A 26,101-nucleotide genomic window follows, 5' to 3' on the forward strand; every position below is an offset into this window, starting at 1 on the left:
CTCGATAAAGAAGTATGATATTTACTGTCTTTTTACGCAAAGTGTATGTTTAACCTAGAAAATTAAAAACATTAGTATTATCTTTATAGCAGTTTCTGCATCTAACAAGGAGGAGTTAGATATAGCTTTAAATAAAATGGAAGCAGTATTGATAAAGCAGTACTGTATAAAAATAAATAAAATTAAAACAAAAATACTGGTATGCAAGGGAAGAAAAGTAGGGAAAGAGCGAATATAAAGATAGGAGACGAAAAATTAGAAGAAGTGACCGATTTTAGGTATCTAGGATGTCAGATAAGTCAGGACGGAAGGAGTAGTAGGAATATAAAGCAGGCGATAGGCAGTTGCCTTCAATAAAAAGAAGTCACTTCTATGCTCACAAACGGTTAATTTAGAAATTCGAAAAAGGTTGTTGCTTGGAACACGGCGCTGTACGGGTGCGAAACACGTACAGTGGGCGCGGCGAAAAGAAAAGGTTAGAAGCGTTCGAAATGAATGTTGAGGATACCGTGGATAGAAAAGGTAAGAAATGAAGTGGTACTAGAAAGAGTAAGAGAACAGAGGACTCTTTGGAAGTCAATAATAAATAAGCGAGATAAGTTGGTAGGACATCTTCTCAGGCATGAAGGTCTAGTCAGAGACATATTAGAGGCAGAAACGGAAGTTAGGTGGGGTAGAGGTAGACCTAGGTTAGATTACTGTTCGCAAATAGTTAAGGATGTGGGTTGTTGTAGTTTTAGGGAAATGCAAAAGATTAGCTCAGGATAGGAAAGAGTGGAGGTGCGGCTCCAACCAGTCTTTAGACTGACGACCTTATGATGATGATGATGATTAGTATTATGCTGACGATCAAGACTTAAGAACAAATTTATCAAATTAATGTATTTTAGATGATCTTTGTCACGTATTTAAGACATCAACGCTATTAAAGCCTCGGTTAAAAGCTTGTTTACCATAATAAAAGTGTAATTACCTAATATAGTGAAATTTACTCTAAATTACAGCGTAGGAACTAACAGTTTAATAAAATACTGGAACTAACAACTAACTAATACAGCTATCACAAACCTAACCTAACAATTACGTCATCAATGCATATACAGTAAAAGCTCTTTATTCGCGGGGTATACGTGCCATAAATATGCCGCGAATACAGAAACCGCGTATATGGAATGGTAATTAGTATGGTATCAGAGGGGATGCGTTCTAATGTTAGAATAGAAATCCATGTTTTCGGAAAAATTGCGGTCAATCCCCTTAACAAATGACACCGAATTCTTTTCTGTTTACCGGTTGCATCCGCGAATAATGAAATATTTAGCCGCGAATACAGGAACTAAGTTACAATTTTTTCACCCGCGAATAATGAAAACGCGAATAAGGAAACCGTGAATAAGGAACTTTTATATACATATATATGATTTTCCAACATTCGCAAAATTTTCTTCACTATCATTTCCACGTCTAACATAAGTATATCTAAATGATCAGCATAGTCACCTCTACAACATATTAAAAGTTCAAAGTTATCGGAGATGTGGCTACCGTACTAGTCAATTACCGTATTTTGTAAAAGTAGAATCATGGAAGTTATTCAATTTTGTGCTTATTTTTATAACAAAAAAAAAAGATTGCAGGTGCTACCTATATTGTTATATTTTACCTAACAAAGCTATACCTTATTTTTATAGCCCCCAAGTGAATGTGGTATCATATGAAACTTCGAAGAGCACAAATAGCTTTCTCCAATCTTTTCGGACCAGATTGGCATTGGACTTTTTATTGCCGCGTGCAACTGCGAGCATCCAATTTTGCCAATTTCGGCGAGATTTCTCAGTGGGTGCAAATAGATTCGCACGAGTGCAAACGTTTCTCAATCGCCATATATTTTACGAAATTACCGCTTTACTACTTACGATTAACGTACGTGTAGGTATTATCTTCCTACATTACCTTCCAGTTTACACGCGCTCACGGTTTAATCCAATAAGAATTGGAAACGCATGGGATTTCTAAACTTTATTGTCTACACTTTCAGTAAAGCAAACAACTCTTGCCAAACCGTGCTTTATAAACAAAACGCTATTATATTTTTAATGTTTTGATAATTGCAAAGTTGAGACATTGTTATAATCTATTATAAACCGTGAAGAAATCTTAAATGTTGGAGAGGTTTGGGGGGGGGGGCTTACTTCCCAGCAAATTAACAGACAGAGAGGAATTTATTTTTATATTTTAGACATACCTACTTTTTGTCGTTTATATTAGCATTTAGCAAGGAGGAGTTAGAGATAGCTTTAAATAAAATTAATGCGGTACTGACAAAACAGTACTGTATGAAAAGAAATAAAAGTAAAACAAAAATACTGCTATGCAAGGGAAGAAATAGTAGGGAAAAACGGAATATAAAGCTAAGTAACGAAAAATTAAAAGAAGTGGCCGATTTTAGGTATCTAGGAAGTCAGATAAGTAGGGATATAAAGCAGAGGATAGCGCAGGGTCGAGACGCCTTCAATAAAAAGAAGTCACTTTTATGCTCGCGATCAGTTAATTTAGAAATTCAAAAAGGATTGTTAAAGGTGTATGTTTGGAGCACGGCGCAGTACGGGTGCGAAGGCGCAGTACGGGTGCGAAACATGGATAGTGGGTGCGGCGGAAAAGAAAAGGTTAGAAGCGTATTGCAGGCGAATGATGAGGATAGAGTTAGAAAGAGATGAGAGATGAAGTTAGAAATTATGAGGTATTAGGAAGAATAGAACAGAGGACTCTATGGAAGTCAATAAGAAATAGGCGAGATAGGTTGGTAGGACTCCTTTTCAGGCATGAAGGTCTAGTCAGAGACATATGAAACAGGAGTTAGGAGGGGTAGAAGTAGACCTAGATTATATTACTGTTCGCCAATAGTTAAGGATGTGGTTTGTTCTAGTTTTAGGGAAATGCGAAGTTTAACTCAGGATAGGAAACAGTGGAGGTTCGTGTTCAACCAGTCTTAGGACTGACGACCTTATAATGATGATGATACTAGGTTATATGCGGCTTCGTTCGCATTTTGATGTCCTAACTAAGTGTCAAAGGTCATCTAGTATCTTTTTCTGCATAAAACGCACCCTATGTCCTTTTATGTACCCCGGACAAAAATTTATAGTAATGGGTTGAGTAATAAAGGCGTGAAATGATAGCAAACCAACAAATAAACAAATTGACAATGGGTACACTGTATGCATATATACATAGGTGCATATATACGTATAAGGGTATGAATTGATTCTTTACTTCTGTGAAAATCGTCTCAAACTAACTGAACTTTCAAGATCTTTTGTATTAAAGAGTAACACCCTTCAAATGCCTTAAATTACTTTTTTTTTCAAAAGAGGACGCCACCTTTTGACGATTGCAATAAACACAATGTCTGATAGAATAATATTCCCATTTTTGGTTCTCATCTCCTCACTGACATATACAGCTAAGGCAAAATGTTCACCGAACATAGGAATTACTCGTTTCTTTGTCGGTATTCTTTCTTCTTATGTCTTACGAGCTAAAATGCATAATTAGATGACAGATTGATGATATCCGAAAATATCTCCTATATTAGAGAAGTGTCCTAACTAACCGAACTCTTAAAATCTCTTGAACAAAGCAGCATCTTTCAAGAGCGTTAATTTCTCATTCATTGAATTTATATCACTTTACTGTTTATCAATATTTGTACCAATTAGTCCATCCTTTTCCAACGGTGATACCACACCTTTGATGATTTAATGAGGTAGATTATCCGTAATTGGTTCTCAATTGTCCTTACTCACTGAACTCTTAAAGTCTCCTGAACAACGCTAAACGTTATTCAAGGACATTAAATTTTGGATTTATTGGATTTATATCACTTTACTATTTACTGATATTTGTACCATTCAGTGTATGCTATGTTATATTTTTCTAACGATGATGTCGTCACACTTTTGATAATTTCATATAGCAGAATATCCCTTATTGGCTCTGAATTAGTCACACCAGTGTAGAAATGAACGTCAGTTTTACATATGTGCGCATGTATATCCTTAAATTAATGATCTTGTACAATTCACTGCCATACTCCTTGCATCGACGCCACGGTTAACATGGGAACCTGCAGTACCTATAAAATAACTTGATGAATGGAAAACGTTGAATGTAATATGCAGTGTATCAGTGCAAAGAAAATGTATTTCAAACTTTTGTTTATACCTATTGCATACGAAGCTGATTGGGTGCAATGTTGCAAGTCACATTAAAAGAAATCTTGTTTTCATTAATAAACAGCTGTTAATTTTTTTTATTAATAGGACTGATAGTATTTCAATCTTTACTAATTTTTGGAATTTGTNCTCTCTCGTACTCATTGAAGGGTATGGGGTGACTTAAACTAACCTCAGCTAGCGGCTCCCACGAAGTTAAAATTTGCCCGGTTCTGCTTTAGATGTTGACAAATTAAAACATAAAGTTGTTTAATTATTTGACCGCCACCCTGGAAAAAACTATATAATTTAAAAGTAGCGGTCAGGCATCTAACTTAAATTAAAAATATATCAGGTAAAACCTGGGAAACTATAAAAATCAGGTAGTTTTTTCGAACCTGTCTGCAAAGTTTACACCGACAAAAGTTTCCCATTTTACAGAACACCTTCGAGACGTTAGCAAGAGCTATTTGATAGTTTTCTTGAATTTCAGACCTAGATAAACTTTTCATTTTCCTTTTCTCCTCTAGGATATCTTCATCGTCTATACGATGAGGTCTAACGTATGCACGTTCCGTTCGCAGGAAATATTTCAAAACACTCGAATCAATTAAAATGGTTAAGAAAAGGTAAAAAATTGCAACACAAACGGCATATGCGATTGGTCCTCCGATTCCAGGATGATCCCATTCGAAATAGTTCATTGTGAAATCTAAAAATTAACCATTTATATTTTGCATACTAAATTTACGGTAAAAGGCTAAGAAATCAGGGCGAATCTGACAATCTCTTATTAATATTTATTGCGAGCAGTAGCTAATTACAAAACACAAACATGCAGAAGTTACAGTCCCTTTCAATTTGTTAGAATTGTGACCTTGAAGAAATCTGCGCAAAGATGGAAAGAATGCACACTCTAACTCCCTTCCTAATATTTACTTCTCTGCGTTGCTGCTCCAATTCTATAACTGCCTGTTGGTCTTTATACAAACTAAGGACCACTCTTCTATATCCTACATTTTTATATATATTTAACACCTTGTCAGAAGCTTTTTCTAAATCTACAAATCCTATGTACAGGCTCTTTCCTTTCTCTATCGTTTTCTCTGTTCTTACCCGTAAACCCGCATTCTTCTATTTCTTCCAAACATATTGATCTTCCGCTATATATTCACTAAATAATTAAAGTATGCAATTTTTTTTAAAAACATGCACCTATTAGTAAGTGCAGAAAATGATACTTTCATCTTTGCGGTAGACTTTTCAGTACGTTATTATAGCATACTTGGAGGATATTTCTCACTAAAATCTCCTTAGTTACAAATTTTTCCGAGTGTGAAAGCTATTGTTTACTCCATCACCACATTGTGTAATATCCATGGTAAACGCGTTCCCGTTATAGACGAATTTATAAACAATTTTTGTATGCACGCCTTTAATTGCTGCATGTTTGTGACTTGCATACTTATTTTGTAGTCATTTTTCGCTTTATTTTCTTGCAATTTCTAAATTTTAACGGTAACTGTCCTACTTACTGCAGCAATCCTTACGAAATAAAGGCATTCCACATGGTCTCATGGCACACTCCTTAGTCCAACCGCCCTCACAATCTCCTACTGTTAAGCAAACCTTAATAAGTTGTTTTTTTCTCAGCATACGCATATAAGACTCAATCATGTTATACATTGGTAAACTTAATAGTAGTCGGTACACAAAACGAACGATAGGGTCCGGATTTGTTACTGCAGTATCTGGTTGTAACAGTGAATCAAATCCCCAATTAAAAAATCCAACTAAAAATAAATTAATTATGTTCTTTTGCACAGCAGTGTGCTCACAAAGGATATATTTTTGAAATGAAACTTCTATATATCGCGTGGTAGCAGGCGAGAAAGATGGCGGTAGCTGAGAGAGGGCAACGGCTGTATTAGATGGATATAATGCGCAGCCGCGCGGAGAGCAGGGAGTCCGCTAGAGTCCCGGCGGCGTGTTCTGTGCTCAGTAGTTGTTTTCTTACCTCTACTCTCCACGTCACTGGGCATCATTACCTCTATTTGCTGTCTGTGTAAAAACCAAATCATAATTTGCAGTAAATCTGTGAAAACGAAATTTGTGCTGGGACACATAGTGGAAGTGAAACTTCAACGAACAAGTGTAAAAACGAATGACAACGGACAAGTGAAAAAAAGAATCGCAACAAAATTTTTACATCAAGTTTTATGGGCAGGTGTTTAAATTGGACAAGTACATTAACAATCTGCCCGTAAAACTTGAATGAAAAATTTTGTTGTCATTCGTTTTTCCACTTGTCGGTTGAAATTTCATTTCTACTATGTGTCCCAGTACATACTTCGTTTTGTATTACTTTTTGGTCTCAAAATTTTTTTTCACAAATTTAACATATTGTTAGTCTATGAGTAATGTTGAAAGTCCCTGAATTTTTGATCAGAAAGGAAAAATTATCATTGCATTCCCAACCAAAACTCATTTTATATGTATAGGTACTATATGTATACGTATACTGATCTGCCTTTTTCTGCCAACGAGAAAATCCGTAAAACCTCTGAGGATTCTTCTACGTATCTAAACATTAAGTATTCAACATTGTTTTAAGGGAATCCCTTCAAATTCACTAAGTATCTCAACTAGTGCAGACAGAAGACAGGTTTTATACGGAGAAAACTATAAACTGTTCCAACAGCTAAATAACTTTTGTCGCAGAGAAACGACCTCGATCCTAATTAGTTTAGATGAGACGCCAGGATCAGGGAGTCTTATTCTTATCTTGCACGATCTTTTTCGTACGAAAAAGAAAAGAGAGGACCATTAGACTCGATGCATTAACAAAGCGTTTAAATAAATCAAACTGCGCTCTGTAATTTTAATTCTCACGTTTACTGTTTCTCCTCACTGGAGCAACGGTCGAGTAGAGTTTTGTAATTAAAACTGACGTAGCAGCTGCTAAGTCAATAAAGCACCGAGTTTTTAATAGCGGAAAGAATGATGAAGTAGTAATCCGATTGTCGACACTAGTCGACCTTTTTAAACGCCTGGATAATTTATAAGACATAATATGCCAGCTATGCATGGTTCCCTTTTTAGCATGTTTTATGCACCTAGAATAATTTAATGGAATCTTCTTTAATGCGAGATATCGTCTTCAGGCTATTTATTAGCCGTAAGTAATCCGTTTAGAATGATTGAGGATTTTCGTTTGATGCGTCACGCAACTGGTGCTGAAATTGGAGCAGCGTCGAAAGCAGTCTTCACCAGGGGTCGACAAACATTCAAGACAGAAGAGCCGAATGACTAAAGAAAACAGCGTAAAGCATATATGTGAAATACATCATCATAGCGTCATCATTCCACATGCGAATTTCTTCCGAAAAACTGATACTCCCCTCATCCTTAACTGTTTAAGAATAGTGAAATCTAATGTAAGTCTTTCTCTATCGTCCATTGTTCCTGCTTGCTTTTAATATGTTTATAACTAGCCCTCCATGAATCAGAAGGTGTTCTCCACCACCCTTTCTNACTTGAATGAAAAATTTTGTTGTCATTCGTTTTTTTTTTTTAATAATTTTATACATAATTACGAAAGGCTAGCGAAACTGACACGCCTTGTAAATGATATAAATCCTCCGGATGGGATGACCCCTTCTCACAGCATTTTCGACGGAATTTACAGCAACCCAATTTATAAATTTCTGATTTGGATATTTTGAATTATTTTATTACATACGGAGTGTTTCTGAAATAAGTGCGGAGTTTGTAGAAGGTGAGAAGGCACTAATATACAAGAAAATTAAATAAATGTTTAGAGATTGGAAAATGCGCGCTACATTTGAGAAGAACAGGCAAGAGTAGTTAAGTAGGCGGGATACACGATCATGTCGATGACCTATCCACTTGAAAACTGAAAGTAAGAACTTTACGCGAAAAATTTAAATTCAAATACCACAAGAATTCCAGAAGGTCTGGTATTGTTGATAAGAAAAGATGTGTTGTTGGTAAGATATTGATCAACAAGCCTTCGACATGATCCAGTATTTTTTTGTCCTCATTTTGTTGTTATCTGGTAAATTAATTTTAATTGTGATTTAAGATATTTCTATTACAGTTAGCCTACATGTAATAATTTGCTTTTTTAACGATTCAACTTTTAAACTTTTAGTCAATTCATATGACATTTTGGATGGTAACTTGTGGTTTTCTTATTTTTTTTTTCTTTCTTAGCCATGCTGCTATACTCACCATGCGATTCCTAAACATCCTCGCAATGTTCGCATTTATTTCAGAAAATCCCTGTAGGTAGTGTCTTAAAGGTAAACAATAACGCAAGCCTTTTATAACTACAACTTTAAATTTAGAATATTGTGTCACACAATAAACAACAAATATCACGTAATTGAAAAGGAAAATGAAAATGTACGTAAAAATCGTTTTATAAGAACTCGCGAATTCAAGATGACCGCATTGTAATTATCACAGCGTCGTTGTTATCACTTAAAAAAAATCTCAGCAACGAAACATTTCTGCCAGTCCCTACGAGTAATGCCCTTACTACCTTTTTGTATACTTACGTCCTATTAGTACTACCATAAATGTAGAAACCATGTATTCTGCTGACCATCCTATGTGAGACATGAGAAAAATGAAGCATGTAATATGAAATCCACCAACGAAAAACATCACGAACCCTCTGTCTAAAATGAATAATCTCTAAGTAGTTTAAATGCGATTTCTCACCCGAGAGGGAATGTTGCGCTTTAATAACTTACCTTCGATAGGGGTATAGTAACAAGTCAATACTGATGACGTCATGAATCGACGCCATTCTGTTGATTCGTTCCGAAATATACTGACGCCATATTGAGTACTCGTTTACGACAATTTTACTCCAAAAATTATTAAAGTTCCTTATAATAAAAAATACACGCGCGTTTGATCTACTGCTCCATCACACTTGTCTCACCAGTACAATATAGTGGCACGCCAGTACAATATGGCGTCGATTCATGACGTCATCAGCACTGGCCAGTATGCTGGGATACATTAAACTACTTGAAGCAACTTACCCTTCAAATTGAGCCGAATTTTCATAACTCTAACAAGCTATCGACACTGTTTTCTTTGTAAGTCATGACAAGCTCACATGAATGACATAATTTCAACAACCATTTAAGATAAATACAAAAATACTTACTAAAACCTTCATACTTTTCAAGTCCTTTTAGATCCATTGCACGCGATATAGTGGCAACAATCAACGCACATATTGTCATCACTAGCATTTCCCAAAGTAAAGCAGTCAACCAGTAAAGTGCTACGTTTGCCCCTGAAATTATTTGTAGATGCAAGGATTTGTTCTTTCTTTCATCTGAATAGAATAACAGTGGTATTGCTCCAGCAATACCGAATCCAAATGATAGGCAACATATGCATTGTATCACTAACTAGAAAAATAGTGCGTAACAATGACAGAAATTTACTGAGTGATAAGGTTGTAACTAAATTAATATTGGATCTACGAAATACAGGTCTGTTATTAAAATAATCAGTATTACAATGGGGTAAAGTTGGATGTAAAAGGTAATCTCCAAAATTACTCATTTGTTTTCAAAACTTCTTTTACCAGTATTTATAATTGATTTTCAGGGTGGATTTAGGCTCATATTATTTTTGATAAACTTACGTCGTCAACGTTTGACACACCAACTGGTTCTGGATAAGTGTAGATGTGAATTTTGTATTGTTTTCCCATTTCTTTTCTTAAAATTGCATTAACTACAACTGAATATGACAATGGCATCGAGTGATCTTCGAATCTGTTATAGTAAGCAACGATCGATGGTCCAAATGATGCGCCTATAACGTACCGGTTTTGGTAGAAATTAAAGTCTTGCAACGCCTAAAAATACAATACTTGGAATGAAAATGTTGACTTTTATGATAAAGTTTCTTTTGTGGAATGTTAGATACTATTAATTATTTAAACTGATAATGTCTTTAGTAAGTGATAATTATTATTATCGTTGTTATTATTTCTTTAAAAACTATCAACTTACTAGAATTAGGTAACCATTTGGAGTATATAGAAAGACAGTACAGTAAAGGTTCCTTATTTACGGTTTCCTTATTCGCGTTTTCATTATCGCAGTTGCAATCGGTGAACAGAAAAGATTCGGTGTCATTTATTAAAGGGTTTGACCGCAATAGACCACTTGTGCCTAGTATGAATTTTTTCGAAAATATGGTTTTCTATTCTAAACATTGTGATTTAACGCTGAGAGATAAATATCTAATTTTTTGTATGATAACAGACAAAGGTTCACACTAACTCGGGACGTTGTTGGTTTTCAATAATATGGTCATTAAAAGCTTTTACAAGTGCTTAAAGTTGGTGTTTCTTGTAGGAAACGTATTTTCAATAGAAATTAAAAAAAAATAAAAATGGCCTTCGACAAACTTTACAACAAATCTTTATCTATCCCACTACAAAATTTCAAACCTCTGCTCCAAATATTAAACTCACGATATCCATAACCGATAAGCATGTTTTTGCTCTACGGCGCGAGTACTATTGAATCCCCTTCATGTATCAGCATCTTTTGAGTATGTACGGTTGGTACGTGCAGAAGCGGCTTTTATAAAAAATCTAATCAAGTAGAAAAAGATTCGGAGTTAGTTTTCAACGTGGCAACCGAGTGGACCAATTTGAAAATTCAAAACAAAAAAAATTTCGTATACTCTTGCCTAATGCTGATTACAACGATTAATTTTAATTGCGAATTTATCAATACATTGATTTAATTTTGATACATATTGGTTTTATTTTGGAACTTTTGGACGTATCCCCTATGATGCCATACTAATTACCATTCCATATCCACGGTTTCTGTATTTGCGGCATATTTATGGAACGTATACCCCGCGAAGAAACAACTGAAGTAAATAGTAGCATTTAAGTGACGATATGCCGCCTGTAAGCAGATAGCAAATTAATTTGTTTATATAGAACCTCTTCGATTTGGTCACTTACTTATCGAGACGTGCTGATGAGAACAAACAAGCTCAAAAAAACTATCCACGCCCAGTACACTCGATAAATTAGTGACTAAAAACTTAAAAAGTTTTCATATGAAGAATAGCACTTGAGCTTTGCTCAAAACAGACAAAAAAGTCAGACAACATCGCGGGATTCCAACCCGCGCACTTCGGAATAAGAGATCTACCCCCTAGCAATTTTACTGTTGAGATTTCTGTGGAAAAATCACCAATCATATAATACCATAGCTTACTTTATTAAATGCTTCTTGGATAAAAGTCTTTCCTTTCACAACCTCGACAACCCCTCCATGTTCCTCAACAATTTCTTTGTACGCCGGCCAGTACGCATTATCGCTACCTTCTGTTAATGCAATTACGTCATAGTAATCAGCTAAGGACATCTTCAGCATGTCTGAGGTTAAAGCCTTATTAACTGTTGAAAAAATTATAGGCACAAGGTAAAGAATGAACACTATGGCAATTTGAAGAAATGCATAGCGATCCCTTAGGCTGCATATAATTTTTTTATACATAAGTGCAGTAAATTGTCTTCGCAAACTTGGTTTTGACATTTCTAAAATAAATAAAGGATACAATACTATGTAAGATATAAACGAAAAAATTTTAGAATAATAATATTTAAATTGCCTACTAAAATGTTAAATCAGAGCCCAGATAAGGAATGACTTTACCTTGGCTCTGATATAACATCTGGATTAAATTAGTGAAAAAAACGGACTTCATGCTGAAATTAATTTCTGGTTTTTATGCTAGAATGTTCTACAAAAATTCCGTACTTACCCAATTGAGAAGTATTTATTACAGTAGCTTTTTCGTCATGTTTTTCGACTACGTATCTGAAATGAATATAGACACCATTATTAGAACATACATATTGCATGATATATTTTCACCCTTACTCAATGAAAATTTCATCTAGAGGTGTCCTTGACACTCCAAAACTGCTAACATGAAGCGGTTCCTGAAAGCTTTCAAGGCTTTGTACTGCATCGGTTATATTAGACATTGGAACCTCATAAACCAAATCGTTTCCAGAAATACGATGAAGCTAACAAAATATGTACAAAATGTTAAATTAAAGATTTGTTGAACGTTATTACAATTTGATGCTATATCGCAAATTGGTACTCGTTTTAAATTTTTGTGAATAAGGAAGTAATATCAATTTTACAAAAAAGTACACAAATAAATTGGGCAAAAGAATGGATCACAACTTGAATGAGATTTATTTCGGCAGTAGTGACATTACAACTGAGTTGACTGATGTTAAGACAATGTATCTCTTGTCATTCTCAAAATTTTCGTACCACCGTTGCGGCGAGCCAGTACTGCTATATAGTTAATAATAATTAAGTAATAGTATTAATTATTTATTACTTGACCACCTCGTGCCTTCATGAAACTTGTTACCGCTCCTTCGTCGCAATCTGGACCCTTCTCAATAGCAATTCGATAACCGATTTCATATTCCTTCTTGAGAAAGCTGCCTGAACCAATAGTTTGTAGTCTTCCCCCATTCAAAAGTATAATTCGATCGCCTAAAGAATCCGCTTCGTCCATGTGATGAGTTATAAGAAGAATTGTTCGATCTATAGCAGAAATAGTAACGTTTGCTACAGGTTTGTAGCATGCATATAATGGCACTATTTTATGGAACAAAGAATGTGAATCAGTTGCGACGTTATTACCTTTAATTACCAGTGAAATTACACCAACTCAATTCATAAATTTCTGACCGAACTTGAATATTTTAAATATTTGTTTGAATACGGAGTGTTTCTGAAATAAGTGCGGAGTTTGCAGAAAGTGACAAGGCACTAATAGAAAACAAGAAAATTAAATAAATATTTAGAAATCAGAAAGTTCACGCTACTTTAGAGAAAATCATATTTGAAAGAATAGGCAAAAGTAGTTAAGCAAGCGGGATACAGTATCATGTCGATGACCTTTGTTGCAGTTGCATGCGTATAATGGCACTATTTTAGGTGTATTATAGCGTTGTCTTGGGACATAGAATCTTAATCAGTTGTGACGTTATTTAGTGGCAGATACTGAAAGTGTTATTCGTATCGCGATGGGTAGGAGTAGCCGTTATTATCAGCGCGCAGGATTGATGGTACCGTTGTTGATAGTACAGAGCACCCCATCATACCGTAAAACAGTTGCCTCATTCTGTGAAATGTGCGTTTGTAAGGTAGAGCCGGCCAATCTTTGACTTCTTAGGAGCATTACTTTGTATGCAACAGAGACAGGTATAGAAACGAGCGATACGTGTCCCTTTTCCTCTGTAACCAAGTCTTCTGGTTATGGTTATGGAGAAAGAGAGATAGGTATCGTTTGACACTATATCTGTGACACTATACCGGTCCCTTTTGGGTCACGAGAAAAAGGGTCAACCGTAGATTTGTATTTCTCCCTCACTTGCTCTCGTAGGAGCCCTTAGGAGTACTAGGAGCGGAGTTTGTCCGGCTCTGTTCTAGGGGCTGTTACCAAACAAACTCAAATCGGTGCGTTGACAGCTCAAGCGATCGAGTCATTTATATCAACTGTAACCGAATATGTTTACACCTACCTTGTTTTAAAGCCCTGAGTATTCCCCACATACTCTTTCTGTTTATAGGATCCACTCCTGATGTTGGTTCATCTAAAATGATAAGCTTGGTATTGCCACACAATGCTGTCAATACGCCTAGTTTTCGTTTACTTCCACCTGATAAATGTTTGACTGAGCTGTGCAGCTGCAAACAAGAAATTGTTCTTGTTAACATAAATTAAGACAAACTTACTTATAAAAACGACCAAAAGTAAAATACAAAAAATTACTGTTTAATTAACTTTTTTTGGGATTTCAAGTTGTCTATTTTTTATTAACTCTTCATACTCAAGAAAGGGTAACAAAACAAAAAATTAAAAATCTTTTGGTGTTTCGTTCTCATTAGCTACTAATGCTAGTTGGTGAGTAATCCCTCCGAGCTTTGTCTAAGGGTAAAGCAGAAGACCCTCCTCAGCCTTCTCTTAGGAATAGTGGGAATGGGAGGGTGGTGGTTGGGGTACGTGAAAATAGAACAGAAGTGAGGAACATCTGTTCATTACTGTTACTACGCCAGAATTTGTCTGAGTGATGGAAGGGTAGGTACTTAACAAAAAAACTTGATCCAGGGTACTAGGAAAAAAACATATAAAAGCCAATCCGCATTATCCCACCATGGCCCAGAGGTTTAATATATTGCTTAGCATTCGGGAGAACGCCGGTTCGAATCCGTGTCCGTCTGCCTTGGTCTAAGTTTTCTGTGGTTTCCTTGGATCATTTAGGCAAATGCTGGAGCAGTAATATTCCATAGATAATCTTTCATTCTCTTCTGTCTTCATTTCGTCCGTCTCATCTTTCTCACCCAAATCACCATCCGCCGTTCCCACGATTCCTGAAAGAAGGCTGAAGAGGGCCTTCCGTTCTATCTTCCGGCGCAGCTCGGAGGGAGTGCCCGCCCACCAGCATTAGTAGCTGGTGGGAATGAAACGCGCAAGAGTTTAGTTTTTATCCCACCAAACCAGTCCCCTACTACAGATTTGACAACAAAATCCGATGATCTTTTTAAACATCTCTCTCTCTAAAGAAATATTCCAGGTTGCATGTATATTGCCAGTGCAGTGGCGGAAAGTATAACAGAACGAAGGTCCTCCTTAAAATTATCCATACATTGTAATGAAGGTATCCTATCAACCTTGTACGATGTACATTTGGAAGATGTTTCTTAATATAATATATATTATAACAAGCACCTAAATAATACTTATTTTATCTGAGGAAACCATATGTAGATTGACGCCCAGTTGAAAGGATGGTCGGGGTCGACATTCAAGGGTTTCGCCTTACCCTTTAAGTATGAAGCTTTATGCATAGTTTACAATTGATCTGCTTGATTTCATGAAATTTGAAGGCAACCAATTGATTTACTATGTGACATTCAACTACTTTACTCAGTTGTTTTGAAAACGACCGAGTTTCGTTAAATGATCTACTTGCCAATCATCCTTTGAAATTTTCTGACAAATACACTTCAAAAATTAGAATGAAGCATGTCACAAGTTTCCCTCGCACGTTACAATTTGAAATTATACTCACCGCTTTATTTAATTGAGCTGCGCTGCACAGATACTGAATTTCCTTGCGTGCTTCTGAAAACTTGGATCCTCTAACTCTAGCAAAAAACGATAACTGTTCGGATACAGTCAATTCCTCGAAAAACAGATTCTGTTGGGGGCAGAATCCCATGCTACTCCTTGCCCTTTTCTTCTCTATAACAAATTTGATAATTCACAACTTGTTCAAGCATGTGTCAATTTATTATATTACCATATCGTATATCGTGACCATTAATAACAGCAGTTCCAGATGTTGGTGGCAGCACCCCTGTTATCATATTAACAGTAGTTGACTTTCCAGCGCCGTTGTGACCGATCAAGACACTTATTTGGTTTTCGTAAATATTAAACGTAACATTATCAACGACTACTTTTTTGTTGAATTCTTTGGTCAGACCCACTGCTCGTATAGCGACAGGAAGTTTTGGATCGGGTTGGAATGATTTACCTGTTGGCAACGGGTTTTTCTGTCGAAGTTCGTATTCATCTTCCGAATCTAGGAAGTAAGTAACAATCTGGATAAATATCATGATAGTGAATGCGTGATCAAGAATGAGACAATCACATTTAGGTGCGTTATACATATAATAAGAGAAACGTGCTGTTATCTTCTATAACAAGTTCATATCTCTACAATACAGAAATTCTGGGAAGCAAATAATGATATATCGCGTCTCGCAGAAATATATTCAAATGAGATTTTGTTAATGAGCCCAAGGTGGGTTCCACCATTAACTTTTCAAAATTATTTGAATGTAATCCTCTTGAAGTAGCGATCTAGTTAAAGAGTTCATGGTAGTCAGTAGGTATTCCGTCCAAACTAGACGCAGATCGCGATTTCGATCTCATTGGATTTAATCAGCACGTTGCAAAAAAGGCCAACAAGGCCAATGTCGAATATCGAAACTATATACGATGCGCTGATTAGATCTAATAAGGCTAAAGGTAGTCAGTAGTCCCAGATTGTGATTTCGATCTCATTTGACTCACTGAGCGAGTTGTAAACAGTTTTGGCAGAACACAGGCCGACTCTACCTGCTTTTTCAATATAGCGTTTTATGTATTACTACAAACAGTCTGGTAAACGCCATCTATAGTATATTACCATTAGAATGTTCAAAAACATCCATAAGGATACCGACTTGTCTGTGTTCTAACCGAGCGGCATGGCCTAGAGGTTTAGATCATTGCTTAGCATTCGGGAGGACGCCGGTTCGATTCCGGGTCCGTCTGCCTTGGTCCAAGTTTTTTTTTGGTCTCCTTGGATCACTTAGGCAAATGCTGGGGCAGTAATATTCCACAGATAATCTTTCATTCTCTTTTGTCTTCATTTCGTCCGTCCCAACTTTCTCACCCGAACCACCACCCACCCATTCCCACGATTCCTGAAAGCAGACTGAAGAGGGCCTTCCGCCCTACCTTCTGGCGTAGTCCGGAGAGACTGTCCGTCCACCAGCATTACTGGCTGGTGGGAATGAAGCACCCAAAAGTTGTTTGTTTTTTTTTTCTTCTGTGTTCTGTCGAAACTGTTTACGATACCCAAATGAGATCGAAATTGCGATCCGCGTCTGACGGTTCCAACAGAATACTGACCTCCATGAACTTTTTGCTCTGTTTGGTCACGTGCCTGCCACGTAGGGTGAGCTACGCGGTGGATTCAGTTTGGCAAGTCAATTTCCTTGTTGATCTTCTCGAACATTTTTGAATTACCCTAAGTGTAGCAATATTCTGATATTACGTTTAGTCTGTTAAAAACTTTGCATACTTAATTGATTCTGTTTCCTCCAAAAGTTCCATTTGCAAAAAAAATTCCACGGTTTCGGATAACCAACAGTATACACCATCACCGCATCCAAATATACTGCAATAATTAAATAACCAATTGTTTCTATGAACAATGCGACAAATACCATCGAAAGGGGTACATTAAGAAAATAGGTGGCAACTTGATTCAAATTATTCCAACTATAACCTGCAATTTACCAAAGTTACAGATCGTTTGAAAGATTGTTAAATATTTCTAATTTACCTGACATATAATTTTCTTTGAGAAATATATTGTATAGACCTATTATGTATGCAGTCGTGGGACAGAAGATGAATGTCTTTATGGTAGGGCCATTAACTGTCAGAACAGGCATTACGCTCAAAATTAATAAGAAAATTGTAAAGATAGCACAATATTCCTCTGCAATAGAAAATCAAAGACGTCCATTACTGAGAAAAATTATATATATACCAATTAATAATAAACAATAATTAATATTGGTCGTTGTCATTGCCTAGGACCTTTAGTGTCCTGTACCCATAGGTAGTTAATATTTTAGAATATAATTGATAGAAGTCTTGGATACTTTGTAATAGAAATAAAACACTATTTATTGTTTGTTCGACTAGTTTCGTCTTTATTGGAGCATTTTCCTTAACTATTTACGAACAGTAATCTAATCTAGGCCTACATCTACCCCTTCTAATTCCCGTTTTTACCTCTAATATGTCTCTGACTAGACCTTCATGCCTGAGAAGGTGTCCTACGAAATATCTCGCCTATTTTTTATTAACTTCCATAGAGTCCTCTGTTCTCCTATTCTTTCCAATACCTCTTCATTTTTAACCTTTTCTATCCACGGTATCCTCATCATTCTCCCGTAACACCACAATTCGAAGGCTTCTAACCTTTTCTCTTCCGCCGCGCCCACAGTCCATGTTTCGCACCCGTACAACGCCGCGGTCCAAACATACACGTTTAACAATCTGTTTCGAATTTCTAAATTAAGCGTACGCGAGCATAGAATTGACTTATTTTTATTGAAGGCGATTCGAACTCTGCGCTATGCTCTGCTTTGTATCCCTACTACTCCTTCCGTCCTGACATATCTGACTTCCTAAACACCTAAAGTCACCTACTTCATCTAATTTTTTATCTCCTAGCTTTATATTCACCCCTTTCCTACTTTTTCTTCCCCTGCATACAAGTACAATAAATAGTGTTTTATTACTAACGCTAAATTGAAGTATTGAAAAGTTACAGAAACAATAAAAAATTAAGTTATTTTAGAATAATTACATTTTACCTTTCTTAATGATTGTACTAGTTAGTATAGCAACTGACGAAATAGCTGCACCGAATAATAAATTTAAAAACAATATAACAGAAATGGAAGTATTATTAATAAGGTAAGGTCCCTCCACTGCTGGTATAAAATAAACCAGCAAGGTAACAACTAGTGCAAAAAAGAAAACCATTACTGTACCAGTGAATAACCATGCGCCCCATAACATAACCAAAGAAACCCCTGACATTTCCAATGATTCCTGAAATCAATAAAAATTATAATGTTCAAATAATAATGGAAGAGTAAACTAATTGGCATATATCACAGAAGGTATTGTAAGGTAGTTCTCCATTAAAAATAAATTTTATTGTAAATACAAAAATGCGAAAATATTAAATATTTGTAATATTAAACATGTACAGAGCAGTTGTAGTATTGGCACCAATGATTTAATCTGAAAAAAAAAATTAGCAAGGTCGGCAAAGGTGTTCTTTTTTTCTGTTCAAGCAACAAAACTGAAAAATAAAATCGATTCTTAGGTTGTCTGTTATGTCAAGTAACAATCATTTGGACTTCAGTGGTCGCACTTATTGTTAGTTAGTCGTTTTTCTCTGAATGAACAATTGTTCTTTATATACTATGTCTGATCAGTATTCCGAAATACCTTAAAGGTAACATCTGGAGGCAGTGTAGAGTGCATCTCGTGATAGCGTCGCAACGTAATGGGTGTAACAAGTATACACAAATATTACCCCCCCCCCCGTTAACGTGCCGTCAATGAGTTAGAATAGTTGCCACTTTGGCAGCCGCGTCATCTGATCGCTCGTCGTTATCGCATGCGTCAACTGACGAAATAACTCGTGACCTTCGTAACAGCTGGCACACAAACAGGTTAATTGGCAATGGTTAGCGCTATAAGCACAAAATATAAAAATAAGTTGAGTGTAAGAATATCAATGAAAAAGCAATGTATCTGTACGCAGAATATGCGGACATGATGTCATGGCGGTCATATACGAACGATGCAATGGCAGCAACATACGAATAGGCGCCAGTTGGGACTTCCGGTAAGGTCATTACTCTCATGTTTATGTATATCACTGGATGCCGACCCATCACAGCAAAACGACCCATTCTATTTATTTTTCACGTACCTTCTCCTTTAATTTTTCCAGAGTACTGATCAGACATAGTGTTTGAGGTATGTTCAAAAAGTATCGCGAATTTTGATTTTTCGCTGGTTACGTATATTCGATTTTCGCTTTTTTTGTGGCGTTATGTTGGTACTTATGTCTCTCAATTATACCGACAACTTCGGCCATGTTGAATGTTCACTTAATTTTCGACAGCTGCTTTGCTTGCACGTGTTTTGCCTCGTCTTCGATTTTTGCCCATTTCAAAAAATGGATCAAAGAATCTGTATCAAATTTTGTGTGAAAAACAAAAATTAAGTGCGCGGACGCATTCCGAATGTTGACCGAAGCAACGTCTATGGGTGATCAAAAATATTCTCAGAGGGCCGAGAAGATGTGAACGACGAAGAAAGTGCCGGACGCTCAAACACGTCAACTACAGACGAAGTGAAGAAAATAGTATTGGTCACTCGTCGAATCACCGTTGGAGAAGTTGCTGAGGACCTACACATATCGATTGCCTCCTGCCATTCGATTTTCAATCACGGGTTTATGGTTATGACGTAGAAACCAAAGCTCAGTCATTCACATTGGAAGCTATCGCACGAGCCAACACCGAGAAAAGTGCGCCAAGTTGCGTCGACTGTGAAGGCTTTGCTCACAGTTTTGGTGCATCATGAGTACTTGCCACAGAGTAGAATGGTCAATAAGGAATATTACCTGCATGTTATGCGCAATTTATTCGAAAAAATCCACCAGAAACGCCCGGATTTGTGGAAGAACAAAAATTGGCTTTCGTACCATGGTAACGTCCCAAAATATATTGGGTTGTTCGGAAAGTCATTTCGTTTTTTCCCGACAGAGGATTTAATTGTATTCTTTTGCACCCAACTTCACATTTAAGCCGTATAATTTTTATATGCTTTGAGAGCTCATATAGCAAGGCTAATGGGATACAATGCTACACTCACGATATTCTCCAGACCTGGCACCATCGGATTATTATTTGTTCCGGTCACTCCAAAATTTTTTAGACGGTAAAACCTTCACCTCAAATGAGGTGGTCAAAAACCTCCTCGATCAGTTTTTTGCCAGCAAAGACCAAAAATTTTATGAGCGTGGAATTATGCTACTACCAGAAAGATGACAAAAGGTGTTGGACCAGAACGGTCAATATATAATTTAATAAAGTATTTGTTTATTATACGAAAACTGTCTTTCATTTCCACAAAAAAAACGAAATGACTTTCCGAACAACCCTATACATACAAGTAATGCCGCAGCAACCGTATTCCCCAAATCTGGCGCCCTGTGACTTTTTCTTGTTCCCAAAACTGAAGAGGCCCATGAAACGACAATATTGCGGTACGATTGATGAGGTGAAGACGGCATCGAAGGAGGAGCTGAACAAGATCACAAAAAATGATTTTTTGAAGTGCTTCGAGGATTGGAAAAAACGTTAGTACAGGGGGACAAAATAGATATTCATGAGTAAATAAGTAGTTTTTGAAAAAAACTTAAAATTAGCGATACTTTCTTAACAGACCTCGTGCTTGTATTAGCAAATTGAAATAAAACCAGTTTTACCCTTATCTGACGATTCCTCTCACGTATAATGCTAAGTGTGATCGCGATGTAGACACCGACTACAGCAGCACAAAATAAAATTGGATAAAGAATAATCGATAACTCCCCAAATGCTTTGATGTAAGATGGCTCTGGTAACTGTCGTAACTGTATATCGGTAACTTTAACGTCATGAAAACGTAAAATTGCTCTAGAAATCTTATCTTGTAAGTACATAAAACGTTCTTCATAATTTCCAGCTGAAATTTATTTTTGTTAAATACGCATTCCAAATATATTTTCCAAAGAAAAGTAAAAAGATTTTTGTAATACCATCGACTGGATCGTCTATTTCACCGTATAGCTTGTGTAGGGCACCTTTGGTGAGTCTGATTAATCTAGGAACAAAAATATAAATGCTTCTTANAGTATCTTAAATTACACAAAAGGCCAAACGAATAAAGGCTCATTTCTATGACATCAGCTCCGAACAATACCTCTCCACGCAGTACAGTACAAAGAAATGCTGTCCACAATGTTATCAGCTAAAACTTCAACACCACAGCGCATTTTCCAGAATCATTGTTTTGGTTTTCCGGTGAATACTGAAATGCAAAACTGGTTTTTACATATGATGCAGAAAAAAATACTTTGGGTGCCTCATTTCTACCGGCTATCAAGCTGCTAATCGGACAGTCCCTCTGGACTTCACCTAAGGGTAGAGCCTCTTTAATCTCCTTTTAGGAATCGTGGGAATGGGTGGGTCATGTTTGGAGTAACGAAGATAAGACAAATGAAATGAAGACAGAAGAGAGTGAAAGATTATATGTGGAATATTACTGCCCCAGCATTTGCCTAAGTGATCCAAGGAAACCACAGAAAAACTTGGACCAAGGCAGACGGACCCGGAATCGAACCGGCGTCCTCCCGAATGTTAAGCAATGGTCTAGACCTCTAGGCCATGCCGCTCGGTATTTTTCTTTCAATGACATTTCTTCATTTATGTCGCATAAGCTAGAATGCGTAATTTGTTGAGCATGATGTAGTCAAGGGAAGAAAAAGTAAGGAAAAAGCGAATATAAAGATAGGAGACGAAGAAGTGGCTGATTTTAGGTATCTAGGTAGTCAGATAAGTCAGGACGGAAGGAGTAGGAGTAGAGAAGGGATATATAGCAGAGGATAGCGCAGGGTCGACTCACTTCTATGCTCGAGAACGGTTAATTTAGAAATTCGAGAAAGGTTGTTAAATGTGCATGTTTGGAACGCGGCGCTGTACGGGTGTGAAACATGGATGTTGGACGTTACGGAAAAGAAAAGGTTAGAAGCGTTCGAAATGTGGTTATAAAAGGTTAAAAATGAAGAGGTATTAGAAAGAATAGGAGAACAGAGGACTCTATGGAAGTCAACACCTTCTCAGGCATGAAGGTCTAGTCGAAGCCATATTAGACGCGGAAACGGGAGTTAGGAGGAGTAGAGGTAGACCTAGACTCATTCTAGTTGATCGGATGGATCGGCTTGCGGGTTTCGATGATTTATCTATAAAATAATTAAAACGCAAACCAGATATCTACAAATAAATAAATACAGCTACCTGAAACGAACGTGAATCTCTGGTCCTAACGCTACATCGCCTGCTAAATTATCATCGAATTGTATTCCAGCAGCATTTAACATAGTCGCGCTTCGATTACCTATGAATTTAACTAATTCATTCGAATTTGGGAATGAAGCGAGTTCTAAACCAGTTTCTGCGTTAACATAATTCATAATTTTTTCAAGATTTGGATTTTTCGGTGACCAAGCCAAAGGTAGGAAACCAGCACCTAAACTAAAATGGAAATGCAATATTAACGTTCCAGATGTAATTATGTAATTTAATTTCACATATGTATAACCACTTGAAATCGAAATTTTTGTAGTATTAATTTTTAGAAATTAATTTCTTATTACGAACAAAAAATTAGAAAAAACGTGACCTTACTTATTACTAAAGAGCTTTCAAAAAATTATATTTTGAAATTTAGTAAAAGGGTAGCACCAACGGCTAATAAAATTATGAATCAAATTGACTTTTTTCGTCACACAGTCACATCATATATATATTCAGTTCGTTTTTACAGTAGCTATTAGTAAAATTAATTATAAACATAGTACTTTAGTACATGTACACTCAGAGTGTTGGAAATAAGTGGCAAACTATGGAGGGCGTAACTAGGTGTAATAGGGAATCGCTACCGGAAGCGGCCCTGGACGTGAACTGGCAACAGAGTTATTAATATAGCGAGTTGCGATAACAACCAAGCAACTACAATGAATCAACAATAAGAGAGGATGACGAAAAAGGGAAAATACATCGTAGAAAAGGCCTACGAACACACACACCCCACACCGAATAAACTAAACAGTGTTGTAGCAATTATGTAGGGGAAGTCCGGGAGACGGTCATTGGTAGAGCACGGGAGGTCAATAACCAGCACGCCGCCATTTTTTACAATGTCCCGTTTGTTTGGCTCGGTTCGGATAGGTGTTTTTGTTACGGCGGAGTAAATTTTATTAATTTATGTAGTTTTGAGATTGCGGCCGTGTTTATAGAGGTACGTATTGTGTCTAATTACTATTGTACTGCCTGATTATTGTAGTTTGACTTGAGCTAAGTGTTTTTTCGCTAAGATTGATTGTTTTTCCTGTGAGTAAAATTTCACTTCCTGCAAGGTTGCTCCCTATTTCAGAAACAGTTCTGTGCGCCACTTAATTAAGCCGCACCGCTCCCCATTACATCCCCATTTGCTAGTATAGAAACGCTGATGTATCTCGCCCAATTAGTGTAAAGAACACCTCTATTTCGTCACAAGCCACCAGTGATTTACCTGTTGCCTTCAGTTGGGATCCATGGTCCAGGAACTCTCATCTGTCGTACCACGAAATTCCATCGTAGAGTTGAAAACACAGTGAAAGCCGAAATCAAAATGAACAAAGACAGCAACGGTATACTGCGTCTCATGATATGTAAATTTCTAATGAAGAAGGCTAAAAATTGCCCCATCGCTTCTGAAATATAAAATAACGCGACTTTAGTTCAAAATTGGTATAGTTGGCAATAAAACTGACTTATTTACTTTCTTGTCCAAATTACTAACTGGACTATAGACACAAACACACATACATACACACACACACAAACAAACACATCACACACCCACACACACATACATACAGACTCTCCGCCAACTATGAGGACAATCCAGAGGCTCTTAATAACTTCTTCAGCTGAAGAATGACCTCCAAGGTGTTTTAGGAGGCCATAGTAAGGGACTGAGAATGGACAGGCCGTCGAAGTGTCACAGTATCCCTATAGCTATACTACTAGAATGCCTACTTTTACCCACGACAGACGTTGTAGGAAATATCGTAAACATAAAAAGGAGATGACGGGTAGGAATGGCAGCGGGCACAAAGAAAAGTGAATAACATTACACCAGTTAACGTGTAACAGAAAGAGATGCAGACAAGCAGAATTTTAGCATAAAAACTTTAAAGAAAATTTGACATTCTCAGGAAGAAAATTTGTACAAACTTCTATAAAGAGATTATAATTATACATATTGTAGCGACCACATTGTTGTNTGAAATAAATAGAACAGTGAATAGTAACAGTAGTGTAAATAAATAGAATAATTACCGAAGTTTAGTAATAATTTAATAGTGTTTTTAAGTTTAATAGTAATTAGTGTAAATAAATAGTTTTCTTCTTAAAATTTAATTTGTTAAACCCACGAACGTTACAATATATTACTCTTATAATCAAGTGTCATATTAGCGTCGAATACACATTTTAAATTTTTGCCTGTTCCAGATGCAACTGCTTAGTTAAATAATTATTCCTAACCCTGCTGATGATAACCCAACCCGCTTTCCTAGGTTTACAGTCTCACCTATTCGAAATGAGGGTTTAGTGGAGGAATCGCAAACCCAAAGACAGATTACACAGAATAAATAACGAGATTCAAAACATTTTTTAGGTTGGTAGTCGGAAAATACGAAAAAAACCCTATATACTGTCAGAATCCATCACCACCCCTCAGATTTAATGGTCGGCGAATATTCTACAACGTCTTTGATTCATCCGGACCACATTACTTTAGAACATTCCACCTAAAGCACTCGAAAAAATTCTAGTATATTCTCATGTATTCCAAAGGGATGTTTGGTGGCCAATGGTGTACCGCATACACACACCTATGCACCTACCTAACTGAAAAAATTTCAAACATTATAGGAGATTCGAAGCATTTTTTTGATCGAAATATGAAAATTCCTTTGGCTGACTACTTTTCACCAAGATTTCTCCTACGGTAACCAAGTGCACAATAAGAGGCTCGATGCTACAACCACTGAACAGTTATCGCTGTGATGTGAAATAAGTAAATGCACAAGCGTGTCTATTTTAAGTTCTGTGTATTGTTGTTCTGTCCTCTGTTTACATGCACCTGTAGTCATGATTTGGGCCTAGCGGAGGAGTACACTGAATCTGTTTAACATCCCGTTTGAGAGTTGCATGAAGAAGAAATCGCTTCTACGAAGGATCCGTCAACAAATTTTATAATTTTTAATGTAGTCACAACTACCCACAATGATTTAGAGAATAATTGCAGTTTCAATAATTTATTGTCTGTCCACTGATACATAAACTGTAAAACACTTTCTCTACAATGTAGCTTCTTCAGGTGAAGAAGATGAAGAATGAATCTTTCCACACAATGAATTATTGAAACTATTGCAACTACTAATTAAACAGTTAAAGGTTAGAGAAGATCATACCTGATAATAACCTCGTCCAATTATATTTTTAAATACAGATGAAAACACCTTTCAAAGATATGACAGGAAATGTATTACAATTTTCATAGCGACCGTGATA

At 36.5% G+C, this 26,101-nt stretch overlaps 1 protein-coding gene across 1 annotated transcript; it reads right to left on the minus strand.

Annotated features, from left to right (window-relative positions):
* Window positions 1-4,408: 4,408 nt before the first annotated feature.
* LOC108740835 (ATP-binding cassette sub-family A member 2-like) lies at window positions 4,409-26,101 on the minus strand. The gene is made up of 21 exons (XM_025980659.1): window positions 26,002-26,101; window positions 24,051-24,231; window positions 22,775-23,011; window positions 21,517-21,581; window positions 21,205-21,443; window positions 18,683-18,743; window positions 17,458-17,616; window positions 17,194-17,400; window positions 15,640-15,924; window positions 15,409-15,581; window positions 13,858-14,023; window positions 12,663-12,874; window positions 12,185-12,333; window positions 12,066-12,121; window positions 11,516-11,838; window positions 9,910-10,125; window positions 9,421-9,670; window positions 8,798-8,920; window positions 5,750-6,007; window positions 4,613-4,926; window positions 4,409-4,504 (listed from the first exon to the last, which is right to left on the minus strand). The coding sequence occupies exons 2-21, from the start codon at window positions 24,224-24,226 to the stop codon at window positions 4,409-4,411; spliced, it is 3,765 nt and encodes a 1,254-aa protein (XP_025836444.1). The 5' UTR covers window positions 24,227-24,231; window positions 26,002-26,101.

The sequence above is a fragment of the Agrilus planipennis genome, unplaced genomic scaffold (genome assembly GCF_000699045.2).
Source record: "Agrilus planipennis isolate EAB-ADULT unplaced genomic scaffold, Apla_2.0 scaffold3, whole genome shotgun sequence".
Classification (NCBI taxonomy): domain Eukaryota; kingdom Metazoa; phylum Arthropoda; class Insecta; order Coleoptera; family Buprestidae; genus Agrilus; species Agrilus planipennis.